Raw genomic sequence first — 25,898 nt, forward strand, 5'->3', positions numbered from 1 at the left:
GGGAGGGAGGAGAGAGCAGGCAGCACGCACCCCTGCCTGGGCGGGAGGAGCCTGTGGCCTCTGGGAATGTCACTGATTACAGTTTCCTGAGAAGTGTTTCTGGTGGCTCCCATCTCATGTGACTATTCTGAGCACAAAGTGAATGATTTCGGGAAACCTGAGCCAAGCCCTCCAGTGGTTCTGAAGTCGTTGGAAATAACGTGTAGAGGAGCCCTGCGTGCGCTTTCTCTAAAGCAGAGAGAAGGGAATGTGCGGTGTGAGCAGCGGGATTCCTAAAGGACACGCGTCAACAGGAGACACGGGCGGCTTGTCTGCGCTCTGGGGCTCTCCGCGCAGCCTGGGTCGCCCACAGGGCAAGGCAGAACGCGGACGTGGCCCAGCCCGTCACCGGCTGTTTCTAATGCTGTGTCAGCTCTGCGATGAGTCGAAAGCATAAGTGACCGTGAAAGCAGACGGCAAGTTTAGACAAAAGAGAATCTGGAACTGTGTTTGGCTGAGTTGGAAGCTCCTGCTCTGGAACCCTGGAGCGTTCTGGTCCCTGTCAAGGCGGGAGCGGTGTCGGAGGTTTGCTTCCTGTAAATCCGAGTTCCTCCTGCAAGGAGGCCGCCGGGCCAGCACAGCTCCCCGAGGCTCCCTCCAGAGCTGCTCTTCCTCCCGCTCTGCAGCCGCTTCTGAGTATCCCTTTGGCTGACAGATGCACGTCTGTTTCCTTAAGCATATTTCATAAAAATCACTTAAAACTGGGACCTGGGGCGGATTAGTGAGCATCTAGAGATTAGCGAGCATGCTTGGCAAATGTCCTATTTTGTACCAACAGAGTTGGCAACATGGATGCAGCAAAGAGGAAGAATAGAAGGAAGAAAGAAAATGTAAAACAAAAACAGAATGCAAAAGTGGGGGCCCACTGAAGTAGTAATTACAGCCCTGGGTCCAAAATTCTTCTGGGAAGACCTTGAGGGACAGTCCCCACGACTCATGGTTGATGAGATCACAGGAAGCGTTGATCTTTGGATAAAGGGGGCCCTTTGGGGAGGTAGATTGTCTTCTGGGAAGCTTGGAAGACGTTTTCGTGTCCAGGAGAGAAGAAATGGGCTGTGGTTTGCCAGTGTCCACAGTGGCAGCACCGACATTAGCATGGGATCGGATCTGTGACCATCGAAGCACGCCCAGGTGTCAGCCTTTCTGCTCAGCGGCAGGGATGTGCCGAGGGCAGCGGCAGGCCCCATGTGGCAGGCTGCCCTCTGGCCCCCTTTACTTAGTAGGAGCCCTGGTTCATGTTTGCATTCCACCCGGAAATAGAAGGCTGGTGCTTTGGGGGTTGGTGGAGAATTGTCACACCAAAGCCTGGTCCCTGGCTTCCTGAGAGAAGGCCACGAACCCAGAGAGGGTGACTGGCAGGCCCAGGAACCCCAGAACCCTTGTCCTTTGTGTTCCAAGACCAAGTGGAAGACTCTGCCCCGTTGGTGGTTCTGTTGTGTCCTCACTTCCTGTGTTACTCCCTTTCACGTCTCAGTGGAGAACAGCACAGCCTCTCGGGATTGGGGCTCAGAACCTCCACCCACACCTGTCGTGGGGTTCCCAGCGGCCAGACAACCTTTCCCCTGAGCAGGAAGTAGCAGGGAGTTTGAATTGGGATGAGGAAGAGACATGGAGAACAGAGAGGCCAGCCAGAGACACTCAGCCTTCCTCCAGCCGCCCCTGGTGTGGGGCCTGATGGGCGGCCCCTCCTCTGTCTGCAAACAGAGGCCGACCTCCCTGCCGCTACTTCACACAGACACAGTGGAGAGAACGCGCAGGGCTCCTCCCCACGCTGAGCTCCTCGGGGAGGACAGCATGTCTATCCTGTCACCACGCTCAGCAGGTGCCGGGAGCCGGTCCATCCTTGCTGTTTCAAGGGACCCGGCATATATGGCATACTGTTCTTAATATGTTTGCTCATCTTCTTGGCACTATGTGTTTTAACCAAGGTCACCTCTCTGAGAAAGGTTGTTTCCCCAGATAGGGATTTTCCCCTGAAGTTAGGGAGGGAATAAAACCCCTTAACTAAGTGCCAGGCGGGTAATTAATCACTTTAACTATGAACAATCATGCTTAAGCTACATAATCTTTACTCCCTGGAATGGAGATAAGAAACTCCCTAACCTTTGGAATAGAGATTGATAGGATTGGAATCAACTGGTATAAATACAGATGTAACAAGACAACAGGACACAGAACCTAGACACAGAACCTAGAAACAGAACCTAGACACAGAACCTACACAGAACCTAGAGACAGAAGAACTTCGCTGGAGATAACATGGCAAAAGATCCTGGACAGAAACTGGCCACAGAACCTAGAGACAGAACCTAGCGAGAGAACCTGGCTGAAGAATCTAGAGACAGAACCTGGCTACAGAACCTGGATAGAACATGGCAAGAGAACCTGACTAGAACCTGGTGACTGAACCTGGCTGGAGAACCTAGCCAGAACCTGGCTGAAGAACCTGGCTACAGAATCTGGTGACCGAACCTGGCTGGGGAACCTGGGGAACCTGGCTGGAGAACCTAGCAAGAGAACATGGACACAGAACCTGGCTGGAGATCCTAACCAGAACTTCGCTGGAGATCCTGACCAGAACTTGGCTAGAGATCCTGGCTGGGCTGCTGATCAACTGAACGCTGTCTCCGTGTCATTCCTGCTTCGCCGACTCCGTCCACACCTTTGAAGAACCCCTGGACCTGCTGGGGTTGGACCCTAGCAAGCAGGGACACGCGGGACTGTCTGCAGGCTCTTGGCACTGTCCCCGTTTGGGAGGGTGGAGAGGCCAGGCACGTGGGTGATCATTCCGCCATATAAGTCCGTAACACATCCCACCGGAAGACTGGGGCCAAGAGGGCAGCGGTGCCAGGGCAAGAAACCCCATGCAGCATGGCAATTTCATCATTAGCATTCTCTTTTTTGGGTGATGAAGTCAAGTGGTTTTCTTTTTCCTGCATAAATATACGTGTCCTGAAGACTCTAAACGTGCAGTCTCCGGGACCCCTGCACTCACACGTCTGCCTGCGCCAACACGTGGTGCCCACGGAGACCCAGGCTCCCTCTCGGTCTCCTTCAGGCAGTGTAGCTCCATAGGAGCCCCGAATGTCGGGGTGACAGCTGGAACCCCGCCCCTTCCCAAGTCCAGTCTGAGCCTGTGGGCTGGCCAGCACATGGCGCAGCTGCTGGACTAATTGGCGGTGATGTTACCGCCGCCCACAGGTAAGGTCCCTGTGACTGACCAGCAGATGCTTTGGTGGAATGGGAAGGCCACGGCACCACGGAGCCGGCCCGTGAGCTGTGCCCCTCCGCTCCCTCGGGGCTCCCGCGCAGGAGGAAGGACCTGTCTTTGGTTGCTTAGATGGTGGTGTGACCTTCTGTCCCTGAGTGCAGTCGCTGCCTCCAGATGCACATCAGGGTCTGGAGATCTGGTTGTGTTACCCGCGTGCAGGAGACAGCCCCGCACACGGGAGCCGGCAGCCACTGCTCCGAGCCCTTGCCCTGCGCCCGTCCTCTCTGTGTCCGTGAGGCCCAGGCCGTTACCATCACTCTGTGCTCGAATATTTCTGACATCATGTGTGTTGATGGCAGCGTAACCTTGTAACGGGCACATCCCGGGCCTTCGTGGTCAGGCATGCCACCTGCCCTGGCGTTGGGTACACCTTGGGGTTCTCCCGGTTCTCGGTGTGTGTGCCACCAGCCAGCATCTGGAAGGTAGTGTTCCTGCTATTTGACTGGGAAGGGTCGCGCCCCCGCGCTCAGACTGCGCGCTCCCGGGAAAGCCGAGAGCCTGTGAGCGACTCCTGTTGGTTCTCAGAGCGGCCGGTCCTGGGTGCTGATGGCATTGGCATGGGAGTGCATGTTGTCACACTTACGGCAAAGTGGCTTTCATTATTTCGCTTCTATTTCTGGGATTAAAAGGAAGATTCAAGAGGGAAATAATGAGGGCATGGAGGCCTGGGAGTGACAGGTCACTGTGAGGCTGACTGGGCCTTGGGCATCACCCCAGTTGGGAGCCAGAGCCGGAACCGCACAGACCTTGGGCCTGTGTTGCCTATTTTGCCTGAGACCCATCTTTTCTCATGTCTTTGGGACGAGCTACACAGAGAAATGTGCCAGACGACACAGGGTGTGTGCAGAGCTGTGGCCAGGCCATCGTTCTCCAGGCAGTGTCGGGCGCCCACCCCCAAAGAAGGAACTCCCTGTTTCCCACCAGAAGGGAGCGAGCGCGAGCTCAGTTCATGCAGCAAAATAGCTGGGTCCTTGCGTGTCGAGGAGCGTCCTGAAGAGCCCAGAAAGACGCTGTTTCCATCTCGAGGCTGTCCCGGGCCGGTCATGCTCAGCTCACCTTGCTTCCTCTCATGGCTCTTGAGGCGTGAGGCTATGACGGCTAGTTGGGGAGGAGGCACTGCTAGAAGGCCTCCTCCAGGAGAGAACCGGAGCCCGCCCGAGGCGGAGCCCTCCTGCGGGAGGCAGGTCGCTCCTGCAGAGCCAGGGAGCAGCCCGAGCTCAGGCAGGAATCCTTGTTGGGCGACTCCAGAGCGTCTGGCTGGAAAGGACAGAGTGGAAGGACCTGGCCCCTGCGTCTCCTCTTCCAGGCTAACGTCATGACTTAACCACACCTTGCACGTCGGGCTTCCTTTCCTAATGCGCTGAGCTGCACGCTGCCTTCAGAGTAATCCTAAGCTTCCCACACCTTGTATTTAGGTTGTGAGGGTAGCTTTTCCCAGGGCAGCCGGGGTGGGGCCAGGATGGACCTCCAGGCAAACTCCGGGGAAAGGCTCCATCTCTGGGCAGATGCTTACTGCGCCCCAGCGGGCCCTGTGCTATTATTACTATTGTTATCAGCACTCCATACTCACGCATGCTCGCCCGTTCCTGGCCCATTAACCCTGCTTCCTCTTCCTCCATAGCGGCAGGTAGCAGGGGAGGGTAGCTCATTCTCACACGTTTTCCCCACCCTAGAGGCTTCTTGGGCTGTTTCCCACCCAGCAAGGAACTTCACCTGCTTTCTAGAAATCAGCAATGTCAGTGGAGTCATACCTGGGTCCAGCCCGCGAGGGCACTGCTTCACGCACCCCTCCCCGCACTGCCCAGTGCAGGCAGGTGGGCCGACAGCCGCGTATTCGGACGCAGCTGCCCAGCTCGTGCGCTCCAGGCGGGGGCGAACGTGGTGTGGACCAGCCCACGTTTTCCCGCGTGCGGTCCCCTGGCTAACCCTGGACCCCAGAGGCGGAGAGAGAGGCCTTAGGCCTGGAGACTGTCCCAGACCCACTAGATGAGCAGACAAGAATGTGCGGCCCCTCCCCCAGCTGGGAGCTGCTAGGGGGCCCGGCCTGGGGCGCCTGCCCACTGTGGCTCCGCCGCACGAAGACCCCTGCACCTCTGTCTGCTCTGTTCTCCATGCTACTAACCAGGCGTGGGAGGGGTTTGGGTGCAGTTTCGTTTGGGGGTTGCTTTGCATGTTGCTCTTCCTCTCGCTGTCAGTTGCGGGCGGAGCCTTTTCCTTTCTGTGATTCAGGTGCCTCATCCTTTCCTTTCCAGGTTCTTCCAGCTCTTTTAACATGTCAAACTCTGGAGATTTGTTCATGAGCGTGCAGTCACTCAATGGGGATTCTTACCAAGGGGCCCAGGTTGGAGCCAACGTGCAGTCACAGGTAGGGACCAGCCACTGTGCCGGCAGGGGGCACCTGGAGCCCAGAGCCCTCGGTCGTGTGGGCACTTCCTGGACGTGTTGGCACTTCCCGCTTCTGTCCAGAAAGAGGGACACGTAGAAACAAACCTTAGCAACAACCAAACCAAACCGAAGCAGACAACCGTTGTCGGGGGGAATCTCGTCCACACTTGGTGAATGCATTTGGCTCTGGCTTGTCAGTCACACTGGGAAGGCGGGCAGGAGCAAGGCGACTCAGCGCTCTGTGCTCACTGCCCGGGACGGAGGGGCTGCTCGAGCATCGGCTCGCTCTCCGGGCTCGCTCTCCGGGCTCCCTCTCACTCCGGGTTTCCACTCGGTATCTGCCCGACATGGAGGTGAGTCCTGGGAGGCAGGCGCTGAGCGTCTCCTGCTTCCACGTGAAGCTCGGGAGACCCCGCCGGCTGACCGAACCCGTCGCCCAGCCTTCCTGCGGGTCCAGGGACCCGTTCTGGTGCCGAGTCCAAGTCCATGCTGGGAAGCGAAAGTGAAGCGTGTGGTGTAGCCCAGGGTCCCAGGTAGCTCACCCTCCCACCCCTGACTTTACCAGCCATGCCCACCTGTGTCATCGGCACGTGGCCAGGAAGCACAACGTGCCCAGAATAGACCACGGGCCGGCGCTTCAGCCCTCACTCAGGAAGTGCCTGGGTCATGAGTGAGGAGAGACGGTCACACTTTGGCCAGGTCGCAGCGCTGGCCATCATGTGTCCCCAGACAGATGTGTGCCAGCTACACCTGCTCTCGGGCAGTGGCTGGCCGGGTGCCCTCTATGGGACACCAGCCGGGGAGAAGCTGCACGGAGATGTGGGGGGCAGTCCTCCCTCTCCCATGGTGGCCCCACCACCATCACCTCATGCAGCTTCCTGGAAGCTCAGTGGGGCCCCCTTTCTGTTACCGTGTTCCTGCCGCCGCATGGAGCTCGAGGGGAGACTGGGTTGGCTTAGAGAGGAGCCAGCCTCCTCCTCCTGTGCTGGGGTCCAACCCCAGCATCTGGCGCCCAAACAGGGACCCCTAGGTAAGCGCCCTGCACTTGGGACGGATAGGACTCCACCGTAGGAAGAGGGTGGATAGTCTTCGCCGACTCCATCCACACCTTTGGGGACCCCTGGACCTGCTGGGGTTGGACCCCAGCACTCCTGGACCCCGGAGGAGCGTCTCCGAGCGATGGCGCGGGCCTGGCGTGCCCAGCGGTAGTGCCCTGACTAACCTCCTCTCTCGTTCCTCCTGCAGGTGGATACCCTTCGCCATGTTATCAGCCAGACAGGAGGATACAGTGACGGACTGGCGGCCAGTCAGATGTACAGTCCCCAGGGCATCAGTGTAAGGACACAAGCCCCTCCGTTCTCTCCCTGCCAATTATTTCACAGCCACCGGGCTCACCGTGACACTTAGTGGGACTCAGCTGAGCTTAGTTTCTCGTGTCTGTATCGGTGACGCCGTCGGCAGCATTCTGCCCCCAAAACCGAGGCGCTGGGGTGGGGTCACGCGGGCCCCTGGCGTCCGGGGCTGCCAGACACAATCAGCGTTGGCAGGCACCTGCGGCCACATGCCTCCTCTGCGGGGAGAGCTGAACAGGTGACCGACGACCGGGGTGGGAAGGTTGCCGAGGCCGGCCTGGGCACGGAGCAGAGCTGGTAGCCGGTGTCCATCGCATCAGGTGTGTGGTCTGAAAGAGAACCCTGTCTCCCACCCGTTGGAGGCCGATTAAAAAGCCATCAACAGAGAGGCGGGGCTGGCAGAGGCACGGGCGGTGCTGAGCCTCGTCCACTGGCCCTTGGGTCCCCGCGGCTCCCGACCAGCATGAAAATCCGCAGCGACAAGCTGTGTCGCACAGAGTGAAATCGATCAGACAGACACAAGGAGAGCCGAGTGTAGATTTGGGACAGCAATCCAACTCGATTCCTCAGGTCAGCCGTCTGCTCCCTCACAGCGGTGACAGCAAGCCGGGACAGCTGAGGGCCCTGGGCCTGGAGCCCCGAGGGCCCTGCTGGGTGGGTGGCGATGGTCTCTGTTGTTTCGTTGGGATGATTAGACTAAACTGGGGAAGGAAGGAAGGAAGGAAGGAAGGGAAAGAGGCATGACAGGTCATCCTCGCTGTACTGACTGGGGTGTCGCGTCTGCCACGGAGGTGAGAGTCCCTCCACTCCGTGGTGGCCAGTGGCGTGGACTGCGGACCAGGGAACCCCAGCTGCTCCGTCAGAGGATGCCTGGGTGCGAGGGCGAGGAGTCAGCCCGGACAAGAGGAGAGTGGGAGCACGTGCTGGCTGAGACGTTCTGTCCTGAGGGTCTGGGCTCTCCACGAATGATCCACTAGACCAGTGGTTCTCAACCTTCCTAATGCCGCGACCCTTTAATACAGTTCCTCACGTGTTTTCTGATGGTCTTAGGCGACCCCTGTGAAAGGGTCATTCGACCCCCAAAGGGTCGCGACCCACAGGTTGAGAACCGCTGCACTAGAGGGTCAGGGCCGCTGGGGGCAGCCCAGAGGCAGCAGCCACGCCAACAGGGGATGGGCCGTCTTGGTCAGAGTTCAAAGCAGGCAGGGAGTCAGAGCTGACCCTCGTGGGCTCTGAGCAGTCGAAGACCCTCGTCCTCTGGTGCTCATGCAAGTTGCTATTTCCGTATGACCTCGTGAGTCGCCAGTGCCCCCCTAGAAACCACCCATCCATGGGGAGAAGTGTGGGCTCGGAAATGGGTTCCAGATGAGCTAAGTGCTGGGGTTGGGGGCGGGGGGCCTCCAGGCCATATGCATTCACCCACTTCCTGACACAGAGTTTTCCAGAAAGAGCTTTGCTCTGTGTGATGGGGATGAGAGTGTGGCGCGCTCACAAAGGAGCCGAGGCGTCTGTGTGCCGGGGCAGGAAGCGGCGTGCAGCCGCGTTGGCATCTTTCCTAAGCGGGGAGCACGGGCTCGGACGTCACCCTGTGGGCTGGGCACCGTGTCTGGAGTGTCGTAACCGAACATGTGCAGACAATCACGTCTGATTGCACAAGCCGCGCAGACACGGCTTCAAAACGCAGCTTGAAAGAGCCTCTCGCTCGCTCCCTGTGAACTTGTTTGTTTTGTTCCTGGTTTAATGTGCGGTGGATGAATCAAAGGCTGGCCCGATAGGGTGTTCCCTCCGTGTCAGTTTTAAATTGCGCCACCTGCCGAGACCAAGCTTGTGAGGGTGAGATGACTTTTTAGTGGTGGTATGAGCTGGGATGTGTACGTGTCCATGTGTGTGAGTGTGTCTTTGTGTGTGTGTGTGCGTGCATGTATTATGTATGTGTGAGTGTGTCCCTGTGTGTGTGTGCCCTTTGTGTGTGTGTCCTTGTGTGTGTGTCTTTTGTGTGTGTGTCCTTGTGTGTGTGCCCTTTGTGTGTGAGTGTGTCCTTGTGTGTCTGTGTTGTGTGTGTATTGTGTGTGTCTGTGGTGTGTGTGTGTGCGTGTTGGGTGTGTCCTTGTGTGTGCGCACGTGTGCGCGCATGCGTTGTGCATGTGTCCTTGCGTGTGTTCTTGTGTGTGTTGTGTGTATGTGTCCTCATGTGTGTGTTTTGTGTGTGTTGTGTATCTGTGTTGTGTGTGTTGTGTGAGTGTGTGTCTTTGTGTGTGTTGTGTGTGTGAGTGTGTACACTGTGTGTGGGCACATGTTGTGTGTGTTCATGTGGTGGGTATGTGTGTGTGCACGCAGCATGGGGCTGTGGCTGCCAGGAGAAGGAAGGGAGACAGGGAGGGAGAGACCAGAAGAGACAGGACAGGAATGAAAGGTTCCAGCCAAGAAATGAAATAAACGCCCGCAGCCCGACGGCACTGGAGCCCAGCTGGGCCCTGGCTGTGTTTCATCCGAGCAGGACGTTTTCTGGGCAGCCTCCTCGCTCCCCTGGCGCTCCTGCAGCTCCCATGTGTTACAGCCAGCGTCCGTGTAAATCCGTGGAGCCACACCACCTGCCCTTAGTGAAGCTGAGGAGCCAGGGGGCCCAGGGCGGCCGGAGACCTCCGTCCGGAGTCAGCGGTCGGCCCGCATGTGTGTCCAGGGAGGCGTGGAGCCTCCTCTAGAAGATGGGTGGTGGTTCCACCCTGATGCCTCCAGGGCTGCCGGAGGGAAGAGGCTTTGAATGGGAGAGGCCCTGGCCGGGTGTCCGGTCCCCTGGGGTGCCGTCGGCAGCGTTACAGGATAACGTGCTCACTGGCCTCTTTCTCCTCGTGGGCGAGGGTGTTCACAGTGGGTGTTCCCGCGAGGTGGTGACGGTGTCACTGGCTGTCCTGAGGGGGAGGTGTGCTTCCAGGGATAGAGCTACCCCGGGCCCCTCGTTAGCACGTGACGGGACCTGACAGCTGGCCTGCTTTGTGCCCAGGACAAGGCGACCGAGCTGGGTGGGCGTGGCGGGAAGTCACGCTCGAGCCTCCAGGCACCTGCCGCTCACACCGCCCTCTCCATCCCTTCACCGCGAGGTTAGAAATAGAGCGTTAGCTGGACGGCTGTGTGTTTCCTAGTCGCTGTCCCGGCCTCTCGCTTCTTTCTCCTGTGGGTCCCTGACGCTGGCCTTCCCTGCCCGGGGCCTCGGCGCCTCTCCATTGCCGCCTCCGTGCGTTCAGCCTGAGACCCACCGGGGCCCCACCAAGCCCAGTGGCCTTGGGTGCCGGTCAGTGTGGCCAGCTCACCACGCAGGATTTCATGACCGGCGGCTCTTCACTCAGCTGTGAAGTATCTAGTAATGATTTTTATTTTAAATATTTACTAATCCACAATAGTCTCTTTTTAATTTTAAAAGGTTCTTCAGTCTTGTTTTTTGTAAAAGGTTTCTAAGCTTTTTGGCCAATGCATGCTCTCTGGGAATAAGATTCAAATCTGCATTAACCGTGAGAAGGGGGTGGGAAGGCTGTGAGGCCTCCCTGAGCCTCCGGCCCCTCCTGTCCCAGAGCGCCGCCTCTGGGCTCCCACCGGGTAGCGACTCGGCGGCGTTTCTGATGGGGTGGTCGCCGTCCTGTCTGCCAGGCCGGGGACTAGAACTGCCCCTGGGACAGGATCGCGTCAGTTGTGCCGCTCAAGGCGGCCCTGCCTTCTGCTCTATAAAGAAAACGTCCGCAACCTCCAAAGGGCAGCTCGTTCCCGGGGTCGCTCCGTTCCTCTACACTCAGGAAACAGTAAGCGAATGTCTAGATTTAATGCGGGGCCGTCAGCACTCATTTCCGAAGAGGCCTCTCGCCTCAGAAGGAGGGCCTGGTTCTCCCGCAAGCTTGACTTTGGATGAAATAATGGACCTCTTTCTTAGGAAAAGTCAAGCGTAGTTTTTAAACTCTACTTGTCTCTGGCTTTATTTGAATTGGGGACGATTCTTTTCCACATTCCTGAATATTAATATTTAGATCTCTGCACACTGTCCATCTGAGAGGATAAGCAGAAGGCAGGACCGACCTGCATCTGGGACAAGCACCAGAGGAGGAAGGAAGTGAAGAGACACCTGCTCCTCCGCGTGCTCCCTGAGCGCCTGGCTGCAGCACCTGGAGCGTGGAGGCCTCAGCCCCACAAGCCCGAGGCAGCAGCCGGCAGGTGGGAGGTGCCTAGTGCAGGCCCTGCGCCTCCCCCAGGGAAGGACCACATCACCCAGGAGTCAAGGTCATATCATTGAAAGCACCTGGGGAGTGGCCCTTGTAAGGGGACTTATATCTGATCCCTGTCAACTGAAAATGCATGTGTTCACTACAAGCAGGCGCTGGCACTGCCTTTCCTCATAGACTTTGCAAATGGCAGCACCACAAGCCCCTTTCCCTGGCACGTGGGGTCTGCAGGTCCTGCTACGGGTGGGAACTCCGGTCACTGCTGTCCCATATGCGCCGTTCGCCACACGAGGCTGGTGGGCACCTGAGACGTGGCGAGTGTGGCCGAGACAATGAATTTTCATTTGTACCTAAAGTGAATGAGTTGATGTACAAATCAGCCTCATGTGGCTGGTGGCTGCCATGTTGGGCAGAGCGGTTCCAGTGCCCCGACAGTCCTTTAGTGGCCACCAAAGGCAGAGTGATGGTGTCAGGGAGCTGGCCATCGTGTGGGAACAGCGCCATCCTCACACAGAACACAGAAAATCGCTTCCTGCTTAAGTACGTGTTTCCTCATAAAAACCTAACTCTTTATTAAAAATTAACTGTGTACAAGAGGTTAGCTCAGGTTAGCATACAATGTGCTCTAAACACTGAAATAATATGGAGGGAGGATTTACGATATCTATAATAATAAAAGCATAATATGCTAATTAGACCGGATGTCCTTCTGGATGACCTTCCAGATTAAGTCGCAGCAGGTGGGGGCTGAAGGTGTGGTGGGCGGGGGCTGAGGCAGAGGTGGCCACCGTGGTGGCGGGGGCCAAACCCCTGGCACGAATTCATGCATTGGTCCTGCAGGAAATATATAAATGCCTACATCTATTACTAGCAATGGCCAGCTCAGTCAGCCACTATTCATCGAACCCAATAACTTCTCAAGCCTAAGCCGGGCCCAGTGGTCAGGTGCGGCAGGGCCGACCTTAGGTCCAGTGTCTCCGTGAGAGACTTGGCAGGTCATTACCACAGGTGGCAAGACTGTTCCAGGAATCTAGGTGCCAAATAGCAACACAGGTTACCTTTTTTAAAACTCTGGGACCGCCCTGGCCGGCGTGGCTCATGGTTAGAGCATTGACTGTGTGTTGAAGGGTTGCAGATTCAATTCATGGTCAAGGGCATATACCTGGGCTGCAGCCTCCATCCCTGGCCCCACTTGGGGTGCGTGCAGGAGGCAACCAATCGATGTGTCTCTCTCACATGATGTTTCCCTCTCTCTTCCCCCTTTTCTTCTCTCCCCCTCCCTCCCTTCCACTCTCTCTAAAAAATCAGTGGATTCGGGTGAGGATTAACCAAATACAACAACAACAAAAATTCGGGGGATGGCCAAGTGGGAGAAGAATCCAGTTTTGCCTGTTTAATAGACTAGACCCGTGGTTGGCAAACCACGTCTTGCGAGCCACATGCGGCTTTTTGGCCCCTTCAGTGTGGCTCTTCCACAAAATACTACATGTGGGTGCGCACGTACAGTGCAATTGAAACTTTGTGGCCCATGTGCAGAAGTTGGTATTTTGTGGAAGAGCCACACTGAAGGGGCCAAAGAGCTGCAGGTGGCTCGCGAGCCGTGGTTTGCCGAGCCTCAGTTTGCCGACCACTGGACTAGACAGTATTGGAGAGGCTCTGGAGGCAGCAGGCGCTCCGAGCCTCCAGGAGGCTGAGCAGGGCCAGTCGCAGCCGGGCCAGGACTGCCATCCTGCCGCCCCCTTGTCAGCACTCTTCACTGAGCGAAAGCGTTACTGCTGCAGACTGCAGAGATAATACATATGAACCAGAGTAGACAAAGTAATAGAAAACAGAAAAGTAATGGCAAATTAAATGTAAAAGAGCTAGGCAATAAGAAAAATAGAGAAGTAGGAAGAAATAATATACGATTAAACTACAAGCCGGTGGAGGATGAAGATGGCAGGAGAACGATAGAGCGCCCGGACATGGCGAGAGGAAGTGCACATACTACGGAGAACGATACAAACAGAAAAGCAGCGCGGGCGCGTGGTAAACCCCGGCCTCAGAGACCGTACTGGCAGAGATTATACAACAGACCGAGCAGCAATAAACAGCAAGTGCCGTAAAGCAGGAAATTAAAGAACAATTAAAAACAATATGGATAGAAAATTAACAGGCTCAAACGACCTTTAATAATTGCATTAATAACTAACACTTACTGGCTTGGTCCCCTGTGCTAGGCAGTTTGTACGCATTAACTTATGTAATTCAAGTTTAATAACACAATTAGGTCGGTTTTAAAATGTAAACAAGAAAGTTAGGAGGCATCAGAAAGATAACAACAACAAGATGGAAGCTAGTGAGACAGACCTGCAGGCGTGGTCTCCCACCCCGTGTGCTGTGGGCAGCCCCGAGGGCCCGCCGGAGCCTGGCGGTTCTCCCGCCTGTTGGGAGCGCTCCGTTCCTGGAGGCCATTCCCAGCAGTTACAGTGTTCCAGCCAGAGAATTCCTGCCCAGTGCCTCAGGCAGGGGCAGTCCCGCCACGGCCCTGCTCACTCAGCACCTCCCAGGTCCTGCAGGCCACGCCTGCGTAGGGCTCTCGGGTTCTTGCTCTTACTTCCTCTCCAGGCCCTGGTTCTGATGACAAGCGTCCTGGTTTTGTAACCAGGCTTGATACATCGTAGGTGCTTAACGCATACTCTAACCTTTGTCAAGAAGTCTTCCTTCTCCTCCCACCTTCCTTCCCTCCCTCCCTCCCTCCCTCCCCTCTCCCTTCCTTCCTAACCAGCAGGCAGGCTGTGGCTGACTTGTGGCTGAATTGTCTGCCTGCCCCCAAAGACTTTTGCATTTTTGTTATTCAGGGAGTCTTTCCCACAAAAGAATGACTTTTTTCTTCCCTTTTTTTTTTTCATTTTTCACAGACTGATCCCCATAATTGAACCCCACCTTATCAAAACCTTGTACCCTCTAACCCTAGCCAACTCCCACCAGAAACCTTCCGTGGGTGTGTATTCAGGGACCAGAGCAGTGGTGTCTTCTTCCTTCTCTTCCTCACTCTTTTTTTCTGGGACAGGTGCTGTCGCAGTGGCCTTGAGCTTGGTCCACAGTCATTCCTTCACTCACTCATTTGTTCAGCAGGAATTTGCTTGGACTTGTAGCAACCATTGGACGTGAGGGCAGGGACATAAAAGATCTACTGCCTATCCCCAGGCAACTCCCATCTCCTCTAAGCTAAGGGCTATGTTGAGCGGTTTCCTTTACACTTTAAAGGGACAACAACCATTTAACTCTTCAAGGCCCCTGTATTCTGGAGAGAGCTGGGAACCCCTTGCTGACTCCCATGCTGGGCGGGTCCGGCAGCTGCTCTCCCCAGAACTGAGGCAGCAGGGACTGGTCCTTGCCCGCAGCTCTGGAGTTGCCAGGGCGTCTCAGACACACACAGACCTATATTAGCTGCGGGCTCTCCTTCACATGCTTTGTTTAAATGTTACAGGCTAACATGTGATGTGGAACATCTGGGGTGTGCAGGAATCACACGGAAGGAAAGGACTCCTAACTCTTTTCTCAGCAGCCTCCGTGTGTGTGGTGCATGTGGAAACATGGTGATCATTTAAAAAATGTCATTTTGTAACCTACTCATTTTACTAAAAATACATTATGGTGTTTTTCATATCATTAAACATGTCAAACATAACTTCAGCAACTACATAAGGAACCTGTTATAGGGAATGCCCCTAGTTTATTTAATCAGTCTCTACTGCGGACATTGACGCTGCTTTCTTTTTTACAATTTTAATAATTCTGTGGCAAACATCATAGTTCAGGGAATCAGGTGCGTGCTTTCTGTTCCTCCTTGGATACATTTCTGAAAATGGAGTCGACGGAGCAAAGGGCAGAAGATGTCTAACCCCTTTCTCCTGGAAACATCTATGCATTTGTTCTTCCCACCAGCAGCTCATGGTCGTCCCCAGTTCGCCACAAGCTCAATGACAATGACTTAGCCGTGTTTCAGATTTGTCAATTATCTATCTATATAAAAGGCTAATATGCTAAGTGTCCGTCCAAGTAATGACGTCACATAGCAACGCCCAGCTTCCTCTCCCTAGCGACAACTAGCCTCCTTGCAGTTTCTTCAACCCAGGAACACGACTTGCTTTATAGCCGAGTGGAAACATGTTACACTTCAACCTAATGTCTGTGAAGCATTTTCCCGTGCCTCATCTCATTTGATCCTCACAGAAGTCCTGGAGTAGGTAGATAGGAGACTCGTGGAATCCTATTTTCTTTTCATTAGCTGGAAAACAGAGATTTAGAAAGCTTAGAAGCTTGACCCGACTAAAAAGAAGTAAGAAATGGTGGACCTTGACAATGACTTCAGGTTTTCTCACTGCACAGAATATAGTCAAACACTGCTGCAGTTAAATATTTTACCCTTTGTTCTCCCTGTATGATCTACAATAATAATCTGCTTCATGTTGATATTTATATAATCTGCTGTGTTGCTGACAATTACCTGAAAGAGAAGTTGGGGTGCTTCACTGGGTTGGAAAAAGTTTAGCTACATCAGAAAGCAGGTCTAATTAAGCAAGTTTACTCTATATCTATAAAAGGCTATGTTGACTCGCGCATGCACAATACATATAAAGCTCTCACTGGCACCAAACGCAAACGTGTGTTTCAATCTGTCATTGTCGATCGTGAATTTGGTTGACACTTCTATTATAGAGAAAGGGCAAATAGGGATACTAAAATATTTCTTCTAATTAATTTCCTTTCAATGTGCACGAATTCGTGCACCAAGCCACTAGTTAAATTATAAAAGGGTGTCTCACTTTCACTTGACTTTAATTTGTTTCTTTTTGATTACTCGTGAATTTCTTCATGTTTATTAGCCTTGTAAATGTATTCTTAAAATGTCCACCTTTTTCTCAGTGACTTCCCGAACTCTTCTGCAGTATGATGTCCCACCACTGCACTGAGGGCGTGTGGAAAGTGGAGAAAACTCTACTTCTAGATGGTGGGATGCCCGTGGAGGAGGCCTCCCCACCCCATGTGCCATTCTGTTTATTTCAGTGGAAAGTTCTTCGGCAGGAAGGCCGTTGTTATCCTAGGAAAACTAAAGGCAGATCTGTTAGTGGTACTGTTATTGATCTTAAAAAGATAAGAACCAAGCTGCAGTGGGAATATAGAATACCTTCTCTCTCCGTCTAGTCATTGCCCTGGCTTCTCCGGACCCTCCACAGCCACACGGCTGGGGTATTTCTGGGACAATATAAAAGGGGAAAAGCTAAAATTTAAAAAGTCAGTCCACGTTCCATGTGGACAAGAATCCCAGCCTAAACAGGGTCCTGCATCAAGGATGTGCGTGGGAGGGCCGGGTGCGTTCGCAGTCTGGATGCGGCGGTCTTCAAGCCTTTCTCTCGCGTCACCTGTAAACAGTTCTGAGCGAAGATGCCTCCCTGAATGAAGAAGGCAGCAGGGAGGCTGTTCCCCCTGCACCCCCCCCCCTACCCCCCACGCTCTGCCGGCCGCAACCCTGCAAGCTCTCAGCGCCATTTGAGCGCATTAAGCAGCCAGCTCTCTGGTGACATAGCAATTAGGGGTCTGAAATAGATTTGGTGCGTCACGGAGGATAAGGGCTTTGAAAGTTTCTGTTGTGATTACAGCTTGTACCTCCCACAAATAACAGGCTTCAAAATAAGCGGCTGCCAGCGCGGCCTTTGTGGCTTTGTCTCAGTGATGGCATGTAAGTCGCTATTACTGTCCTCGCTATACTTGAATATGCCAGTCTCTGGGCGTGGAGTTGGCTCCGTGTCTCTCCGAGGCATGTCACTGGGTCTGGTTATCTGGGGTGATAGCTGTGTGGACGGCAGACGAGTGAGAGGGGCTTCAGCTTCCGTGTGATGGTCAGTGGCCTTGAGGTGTCCACCCCGAGTGATGTGTGTGCTCCGTGGAGACCCCATCACGTGGAAGTATGTGTGTAGCCTCCATGTGCACCGTGAGTAAAGGATATCTTTCAACAAAGCAAAGCAAAATCAGAGGTTATAAGAATAAAACGAAGAACTTAGGGCTGTAGAGAGTCAGCCCATCAGATCACTTATACTGAGAGTAAAACAAATGCCCTTTGCTTGAATTACCCAGATTTGGCTATGAGTAAAAATAATAGTCTCTTACAGCTTTCTTCCCGCAGCGTGTGTGTGTGTCCGCATGCGCACGCTCATTCCTGGGGTGCTGTATGTTCTGAATGTGTGCTCAGTCTATGAGAATACATGCATGTGTGTTCTGCACACTGTGCCGACGTGTGTAAGGGGACATGTTTGGGATTTTGCAGGTCTGAGTGCGGAGGGTGTCTATTCAGATAGAAATAGTTTTCTGTCCTAAGACACCTCTTTAGCCCAGACAAACTGAGCTTTTTTTTTTCTCTCTCTCTCTCTGAAAAGTTAAATTAAACAATTCGTAAGTTTTAACTTCCTGTGTATACATCAAACCTACGGAGTCTGCAGGATGTGGAAACGTTCTGCATAACAGCCACATTTGCACTTTTAATAGAAATAAGAAAGCACCTGACCCTAAAGCTGGGAACTGTACCCACACCCGTGGACGGCCTCGGCCAGCCCCTCCCGTGTCCCACGTGCCTGACATGGCGGCATGAATGCTGGGTGTTCGCCACAGGTGAAATAGAAAAGAATGACGCTAAGAAGGTGCCAGGGTAGATCTCGATCCCAGAGCCCACTGACAGGTGCCCTCCAGTTGGATGGCGCTAGGTGCTGGCAGGATGGTGCTGGTGGGCGCATTGGCAGGTAGGGTTGTGTCTGGATTGTGACAGGGCACCCATAGATGGCAGTTAGAGTGCGTGGCACAGAAGGTTGAAGAAGTGACTTGTAACAAAAGAGCTCACATGTTACCAATGGACATGGGGCAGGTTGACCGTCTTACTGTGCAGTCTCGGCCAGGACCCCGCAGTGCGGTGTAAGAGAAGCCGAGCTGACCAGCAGTGTGGTCCTGCACAGGTGGCATGTCAGGAAGTAAACCTGGGTGTATATGTCTCAGTACAGGCTATCAAGGCTCTCTCAGCTGTTTCCTGGGCCTACATGGCCAAGTACAGCCCGCCAGGCTCTCTCAGCTGTTTCCTGGGCCTACATGGCTTGGTATAAATGGTCATGGAGGTCACCCACCTGAGACCATATATCTCTCCACAGCCAGTGCCAGTACATGTTCCCTCACGTCTTCGCTTGTCCCTCTCGGACATTGTCTAACATCTGTGAGGTGCAGGCACTGGGAGGCAGCGTGGAATCGGCCAGGAGCCCCACAGTGGTGCTCATGGTCTGGCAGGCGAGGACATGCCCATGGCAGCCCAGTGCCTTGTGATGTGACAGAGGACAGGGCTGCCCCCAGGAGACCATGCTAGGGGCACATGGGACACGTGCGCACCCTCCAGGTGGAGACAGCAGGTGTGGGTGGTAGGACTGGGTGAGCGGCCCTCTGCTATGGGAACTCCTGAGTGGCAGGAGGGGGTATTGAAGCATGAACCATGAGCATTGAGCAGGGCAGGAAGAGCAGGCCTGAAGGGGACACGGACCCTCAGCTCGAAGCCACTAAAGGTGGAGGAGGGGTGGGGAGGAGGTCAGAGCTGCATTTTTAAAGGTCGCAGCTCTTTAAAAGAGGTGGATCTGCAGTGGCCAGGCTGAGATTTCCCAGGGAGCATCCTGGCAACTCGGAGCAGCTCTCGGAAAGCTCCCTGTAAAATGTTGGGAAAACTGCCTGCCGGGAACCTGGTTGCTCCAGCTACCTCGGTGGGAAACGGTGGCTCTGGCCGTGCCTGCCCTGGTGAGCGTGTGGGTGCCTGTGCGGGTCACAGGGGCGGGGCCTCTGTGTCTGTGTTTCCTCACTGGCCGCCCACCAGCGCCGGGGACAGCCCTGAGCTCTCCCCCCGCCTGCCACGCCCGAGTCTGGGCTGCTGGCATCTGCCTGTGTGCAGGCCGAGCTCCTCGCGGTGCTGACATCAGCCGCTTTGTGGCACCTCAGCGAGTTCTGGGCTGCAAAATGAGAGTTTCTCAGTGCCAGGCTCACTTGGCTGTCACATCCGGTGATGAATTCTCTGCATCAACCCTGTACTACTAAGGGGAGTTTGGAGGAAGGAGGGGAGGAAGGGCGGGCCTCAGCCCAGCGTCACTGCTCTGGGTCACAGTCAGCTGCATGGATGCTCAGGACTCAGGCAGGCGGCCCCTGGGCCAGCTCAGGGCAGGTGCAGGGAGAGAGGGGATCAGGGCAGGTACAGGGAGAGAGGGGATCAGGGCAGGTGCAGGGAGAGAGGGGATCAGGGCAGGTGCAGGGAGAGAGGGGATCAGGGCAGGTGCAGGGAGGAGCTGCCCCCCCCCCCCAATGCCATAGTCACTCCTGCCCCGTGACCCCAGATATTCCAGGAGTGTCAGGCCTGGTCCGGGCCTTCATCGCGTGTTTGGAGCCGAGGGCTGTTATCTGGGAGGGAAGGAGATTAGTGCCTTTTGCACACACACTGCGTGGCTCACACAGTCCGTGGGCGATCGAGGTCGGAGTCACGAAGTCGCCGCCGCAGCACGTCCGGTCCGGCCGGGCTTTCCGAGTGCTGGGTCCTTGTAGGGGTGCTCACTGACGCAGGTCCTGTGGGAACCGTGTTGCTGTTTGGATGCTCTGGACTGAGTGTTAGGAAAAGAAGGTACAAATGGAGACCAAGCGTCAGCGCCCGGCTCACCCCCTTGAGACATCTTCCCACAGGCCAGGCCGGGGCGCTGGCTGAGCCCTCTTCTCCCGGGTCACCCTCTGTACTTTTCGAGGTGCCTCCTCAAGACGGGGTTCACCTCCCTGGAACCTTCCTTGCAGCCGGGCTGTGCATTGCTGGGTCCTGCCTTGAGTCATAGTTCCCCCAGGTGTGGTCAGTGCCCGCTGAGGACAGGAACGGCCCCCAGCCATTGACATGTGTGGAAGTGCCTGGGACCCGGGGCTGGGGAACTCGGAGCTGGAAGGGCCCTTCGGAGGCAGTTGGGAAGCCTTTTTGTTTTTCTCAAAGGGGACTCGGGGCCAAAGGGGTGGGAGTGCCCGGCCAGAGTCAGCACCGGGACTCGGGCCCCTGGACCTGCAGGGCAGGTGGTCTCAGCTGACGGAGGTGTGGGACTCGGTATCACAGGCACGGGGAGGCCCCAGCCACTGAGGGGGCAGAGAAGTGACCACAAGGACAGCCTGCTGACCAGTGCCCTCTGGCAGGCCCTGAGCCGCCTTCTCAAGGCTCCTCCTTGTCATCGTCATCATGTGCTCCCACCGCCCCTCACAGCCTGACTTCTCTCCTTCTTCCCTTCTAGGCTAATGGAGGTTGGCAGGATGCGACTACCCCCTCATCAGTGACGTCCCCTACAGAAGGCCCTGGCAGCGTTCACTCCGACACCTCCAACTGACCTCCCCGCACGCGCATCCCGGCTGACCCTGCGCCCGGCGGGCGGGGCCGGAGGGAGGGTCTCCCACGCCGAAGCGGTCAGACCGGAGGCGCAGCCATCAGCAGCCACCATGAGCTCCTCCCTCTCCTCCCGGGAGGCCCTCCGGCCAATCTGGACACTTCTTTATACTCTGTCCCTTTTTCTGGGTAGAAGCCAGCCTTCCCTGCCAGCAGCATCAGCCTGGTGCCCTCACCGCCCCTGCCCCTGCCCTCCACTCCCTGGGCCCCTGCCCACTACATGTCACTGAAGGATATTTTCAACAATTAGAGGAATTTAAAGAGGGAAAAAATGCAAAGAAAACAATAAAAGCGTTTGTATGTTTTCACGCTGGTGGTATGAGGAGCTACGTTACCTCATCGAGCCCCGTGCCAGGCAGCCCTGTCTCCCGTCACTCACTACCTCTCACAAGAACCGCCCCGCTGCCCTGCTCCTCGGCCTCCCCCACCCGCTGCCTCCCAGCCCGGCTTCCCTGGGTCCTGCCATAGCCGGGCTCCCGAAGGCGCTATGTCCTGGGTTCAGCTCCGCCCGGTAGATGCCAGGCAGGAAGTCAGCTACAGGAGAGGGCACGGCCTCGGAGGCAGCGTCCAGGCTTCTCGTCCTCGGATAGCTCCTGGCAGAGGCGGACTTGGGGGACCAGATGCTGCGGAGCCAGGTGTGGGTCAGCGTGGTGCCAGGTGCATCACAGAGGGGGGGAGGTTCTCTCCTGAACCCTCCCCTCACATGCATGTGCACACATACCTGTAGGCACATGCACAGGCTCTCACATGCACCGCCCCACGATCAGCCACATGCCTCATACAGATGCCTACATTAGTAACAGTGCCATCCGCCTGTGAGCCCATGAGAGGGACTCTGTGAAGGACACAGACAAGCAGCTTGCGGGGTCCAGGACCGGTGGCCCCAGCGCACACACACACACGCACACACGCACACACACGCCAGAACCACCCCACAGGGCAGGCCAGCTCCCAGGGTCCCTCCCTGCTGGCTCTGCCCGAGCCTCAGGCGCGGGCATGCGTGCGGTGGAGCGCTCTGTTCTGTTTTGGTCTGGGCGCTAGGGACCTGCCATGAACTGTTCAGTTCTGTGCGCCGTGTCTGGGTCTGGAGGACGCGGTGGCGTGAGAGCTCGGCGCAGTACCTGTTCGCTGGCTTGTCTGAGGACCTGCAAGTGGCAAGGCGGGAGGTCCCGGTCTCAGCGAACCCCTCAGGTGACAGTCGCGCTGTGGGCCTGTCCAGGGAGACGCGCAGGGAGGCTGTTCTCTGATGTCGCCTGTCGAGTGGGTGGTGTTCAGCTCTCTCAGGGCCTCGTCCCGGATCTGTGACATGCGGTTCTGGCCGGGCTTGCGAGACAGGATGCGGGGGCCCTTCTCCCCGAGCTGCAGGGTGAGGGCGGGAGCAGCTCAGCCGAGAGAAACTGGCTGAGGTCAGGCGGCAGCGGCTTTCTGGTCTAACGTCTGGTCACATCGGCTCCGTCACCGCGATGGCAAAGGCAGGTCATGGCTGTTGCTTGTTTGGTTGCTTTGGTCTGTTTGGCTCCTTAGAAGAGAGATAACCTCCCACATGGAAACGTCGGCCCTGGTTCTCAGTTTGTGCTTGAATCTAATGTTGGCCTTGCCAGTGCCCAGGCCCGGCTGCTGCAGGGCTGCCGGGGCGTGGCCCTGAGGGCGGCTCCGTGTGGCGCACTAACAGGCAGAAACTGCTCCCGCGTGTTGGAGGGCGTGCGTGTTGGAAGGGAGAACAGGGAGATGTTGGGATCATGCTGATGAGGAGCGTGAGGAAGCCACATCGGGCCGCTGTGCACCCTGAGCCGTCGCCAGGCCGGGCTCCACGCAGGGTGCCGAGGGCACCGCGTCTCCATCCAGCCGAGGAGACCTGTCTCGGGCAGGGACGCTCGGATGCAGGCACAGGGATACCTCGCGGACGCCTGACCTTGGGTGCAGGGTTCTCCTGCAGCCTCAGGAAGCCCGGTTTGGGCTGAAGGGTTTCCCTTTCGGGTCAGTGGGAAGATGGGAGCAGAGCGCGGTGCCCGCCCTGCGGCAACTGCACCCACTGTCACCGCCACACCCAGCCCTCTTTGCACCTTTCCCTTTCTCCCTCTACGGCCACACTCACATCCACGTGGCACCAGGAGGTCTCTCAAGTTAAGCAAACCCTGAGAGCACAGTCAGCCAGCGGGCGGGGTGGACAGAGGGCCTGTGGCAGGCAGCGCCCTGGAGCTCCTGCCCCTCAGGCCCGCCCACCCGTGTGCCCAGGACTCAGCTTCCCAGGGACAGGGGAGCGTGCAGTGTCCTGGCCGCGGTGTCCCCTGGGGTCTGCCCACCTGTAACTGCTCATCGCCCCCCTTGCCATCCCTCGCTCCTGAGTGGGGTGCACCCCCGCACACGCTTCTGCCCGGTGGCACCTTCGTGACATGGTTTTATTTGGCTGCTGGTTGCCTTTTCTCTCACTTGCCCTCCCCCCTTCCCTTCTGAGTTTTATTTTTCTGCCCAGAAAAAACCTGACTTCGATACCAAAAAAAGATAAAACTACAGAAACTCAAATTTAAAGAAAACTTTTTAAAAAAATACTCAACAATCCTCTCAGCTTTATTAACATTTTCCATTGTTTCTTGCGACTCGTGTCTTGTTCTTTGTAGTACTGATGACGAACATTTGATAATGAATGTTCTTGTATATTCAGATAAAGGGAAAAAAACCAAAAAAGCGGTCTGGATTTAATAGTGTTTATAATAAAAATTTTAAAAATGACCCTCACAGCACGAAAAGCAGGACGGGGTCGCCTCCGTGCCCACGCCCTCATCTCCACGTCTGTTTTCACACGGAACGACCCGCATTGGCCATGCTCCCCATTTCTCTTTTATTTTCTTGCATTTGTGAATTAGTTCAAGAATGCTAGACAAGTGTCGAGTTGTGCACACCCATTTCCTGTTCCACGATGTTTAAAAGTGACCGTAATTCATTTTGTAAACTAAAAAAAGAAAAAAAGAAAAAAAAAGTTGGGATAGTGAGCATCATAGAGGTACAACCTAACATGTTATTATGTTTCTTAACTTTGAGACCCAGAAATGAATTCTTTTTTTTCCCCCTTTATTCCTGCTCTTGAAAATATAACAAAAAGAATGATGTTTTGTTTTGTGTTATTTTTGGTTTGTTTATAGGGGTGCTTTTTTTTTCATTGTCAGGAGTATGATCTTGCTGTTTTTTTCCTTACACATGTACCAAGGCGATGTGAAAAGAGGGCAGCCGGACAGAGGCTGTTTCTGGCTGCTCCGGTTTTGTCCCAGAACTGAGCTGACGTCACAGAGATCAGGCCCATGTGGACTTCCGTCGCTCACCTGCGCCTGGAGTGAGTGCGCCCCTGCAGGCGAGGCTGGGTAGCCAGGGTGCCACCCCTGCCGAGGGGACTTTTCTTGCAGAGACTCCCGGGTGGCTGGGGTGGCACCGGGATGGGCTGGGGGTCCTGGCTTTGGACAGGGTCCCGGATGTTATTCTCACGCAGCCTTTCGGCCGTCGTGCAGCACAGGGTGAGACTGGCTGGACTCGGATGCTTTTTTAGTTCCAGGAGGAAAGAAGGCGGTATTATCAGGAAGGGACTCTCTTTTAAACCCTGTCATTTAACAAATGACTGCGAGTTCCGAAAGCAGCCAGCACCCGGGTGAGGAAAGTAGAGAATCAGAGCCCGGCAGCAGCACTTTCTGGCGGTTTCTACCCGAACCGCCGTCCGCTGGTTCTAAGTCACAGCCGAATGGCCGCGCGCTTTTCACATCGCCTTGATGGTTCACTCCCTTGTGCAAAGCTTTCTGGAATCTTATTTTTTGTAACCTTTTTTTTTTTTGCCTTTTGTTAAAATAAATGAAACATTCAATGTTTCCCCTTTTCTCGCTTCCTCCTTCCCTTCCCTTTGGCGCTTCCAGTTATTTTGAAGTGTTTCCCTCGGCTGTTGGTTTTATCTCTGCTTCCTACCCTGCTCTTATATCAGAGTGTAACCCTGCGAAGCTCCGCCCTGTTTGGTTTGAAAGTTGAGCTTTTCTGCTTCTGTGAGCACTGGCTTCGTTCCTTTGATCCGACGGAAGCTCTGTGTTCTCGATGATGATACTAACACGGTGTAGATTTTACAGTCTCCTAATTTGTACTGGTAATGCATATTCCAAATAAATAGTTTCTTTTGTTGCAAAAAAATACACTTGTGTGTGGTGTAAGCATTCTCTTTCACACGCTGTCACTTTTCTTCCCCCAGCGGAGGGCCGGGCCTGTTCGGACTGTGGTCTGTCACCCTAATCATCTTGCCGTCTAGTACGTGGCCCTGGGGCCGATGACTCGGCCACGGACCTCACCCAGGAAGGGAAGGATTTTTTATCCTCACCTGAGGACGATCTTTATTGATGGGAGAGAGAGAGAAAGGGAAACATCATGAAACATTGATCAGCTGCCTCCTGCATGCCCCCTACTGGGGATCGAGCCCGAAACCTAGGCTTGTGCCCTGACCGGGAATTGAACTGGCGACCTTTCAGTGCATGGGAGGAGGCCCGACCCACTGAGCCACCCCGGCCAGGGCGGAAGAAAGGACCTTGTATGGGAAAAGTAGACGTGCTGCGGGAGGGCAGGGCACCCCCTCTTGCCTGCTTGTCTGTGGCTGGTGCCCCGCCCCCAAGCACCAGCGACAGGTCTAGGCAGGGCTCATACAAATTTTAGGTCTGTGAGTCAGCTCTTTGCCAGCGATTCCAGTTCCTTTCTCTGTCTGTGACTTGGTCCCAGGAAAATCATGGGGCCTAAGAGATGTCCCCAGAGAAGGGGCCGAGGCTGGAAGGGCTCCGCTCTCAGAAGCCGGCAGAGCTGCACAGGTCCGCACACACCCCTGAGTTGTGTCTGCTCCCCACGGACGCGCCTCTCCCCCACTGTCGCACTCCCTGCGCCCCGACCTTTGGGGTCAGGGTCCGTTAGAAGTGGCGTCCGGTGTCCTGGCTGGGACAGCGCCCAGCCCGCAGCGCCAGGCAGTGTGGGACTTGTGCTCTGGCGGCCCACCTGTGCCCCTGGGGCACCGCCTGCACTGTTTCCAGGGCTCCGTCAGGGCCCAGGGGGCAGGTATATACCCAGTGTCCCTATCACCCTCTCACCTCATCACCATTTGATTCTAATCAACAGAAAACAGCAAAGGAATGGAGAGTCGATGGGATCAAATTATCGTTTTTATGAAGGGCCAG

General features: G+C 55.5%; 1 protein-coding gene across 4 annotated transcripts in view; it reads left to right on the forward strand.

The window, feature by feature from the left end:
- The window catches only part of PBX1 (PBX homeobox 1), a 205,222-nt gene extending 180,346 nt beyond the window's left edge, over window positions 1-24,876 (forward strand). For 2 of the 4 annotated variants that reach the window (XM_036342876.1, XM_036342877.1), the window contains 3 exons: window positions 5,563-5,675; window positions 6,941-7,030; window positions 20,567-24,876. In XM_036342876.1, the coding sequence (XP_036198769.1) occupies window positions 5,563-5,675; window positions 6,941-7,030; window positions 20,567-20,659 (296 nt within the window). In that variant the 3' untranslated portion in view covers window positions 20,660-24,876. The remainder of the gene's footprint in view (window positions 1-5,562; window positions 5,676-6,940; window positions 7,031-20,566) is intronic. The other 2 variants (XM_036342878.1, XM_036342879.1) reach the window with 2 other exon arrangements.
- Window positions 24,877-25,898: the final 1,022 nt, after the last annotated feature.

This window comes from Myotis myotis, unplaced genomic scaffold (genome assembly GCF_014108235.1).
Source record: "Myotis myotis isolate mMyoMyo1 unplaced genomic scaffold, mMyoMyo1.p scaffold_m19_p_18, whole genome shotgun sequence".
Classification (NCBI taxonomy): domain Eukaryota; kingdom Metazoa; phylum Chordata; class Mammalia; order Chiroptera; family Vespertilionidae; genus Myotis; species Myotis myotis.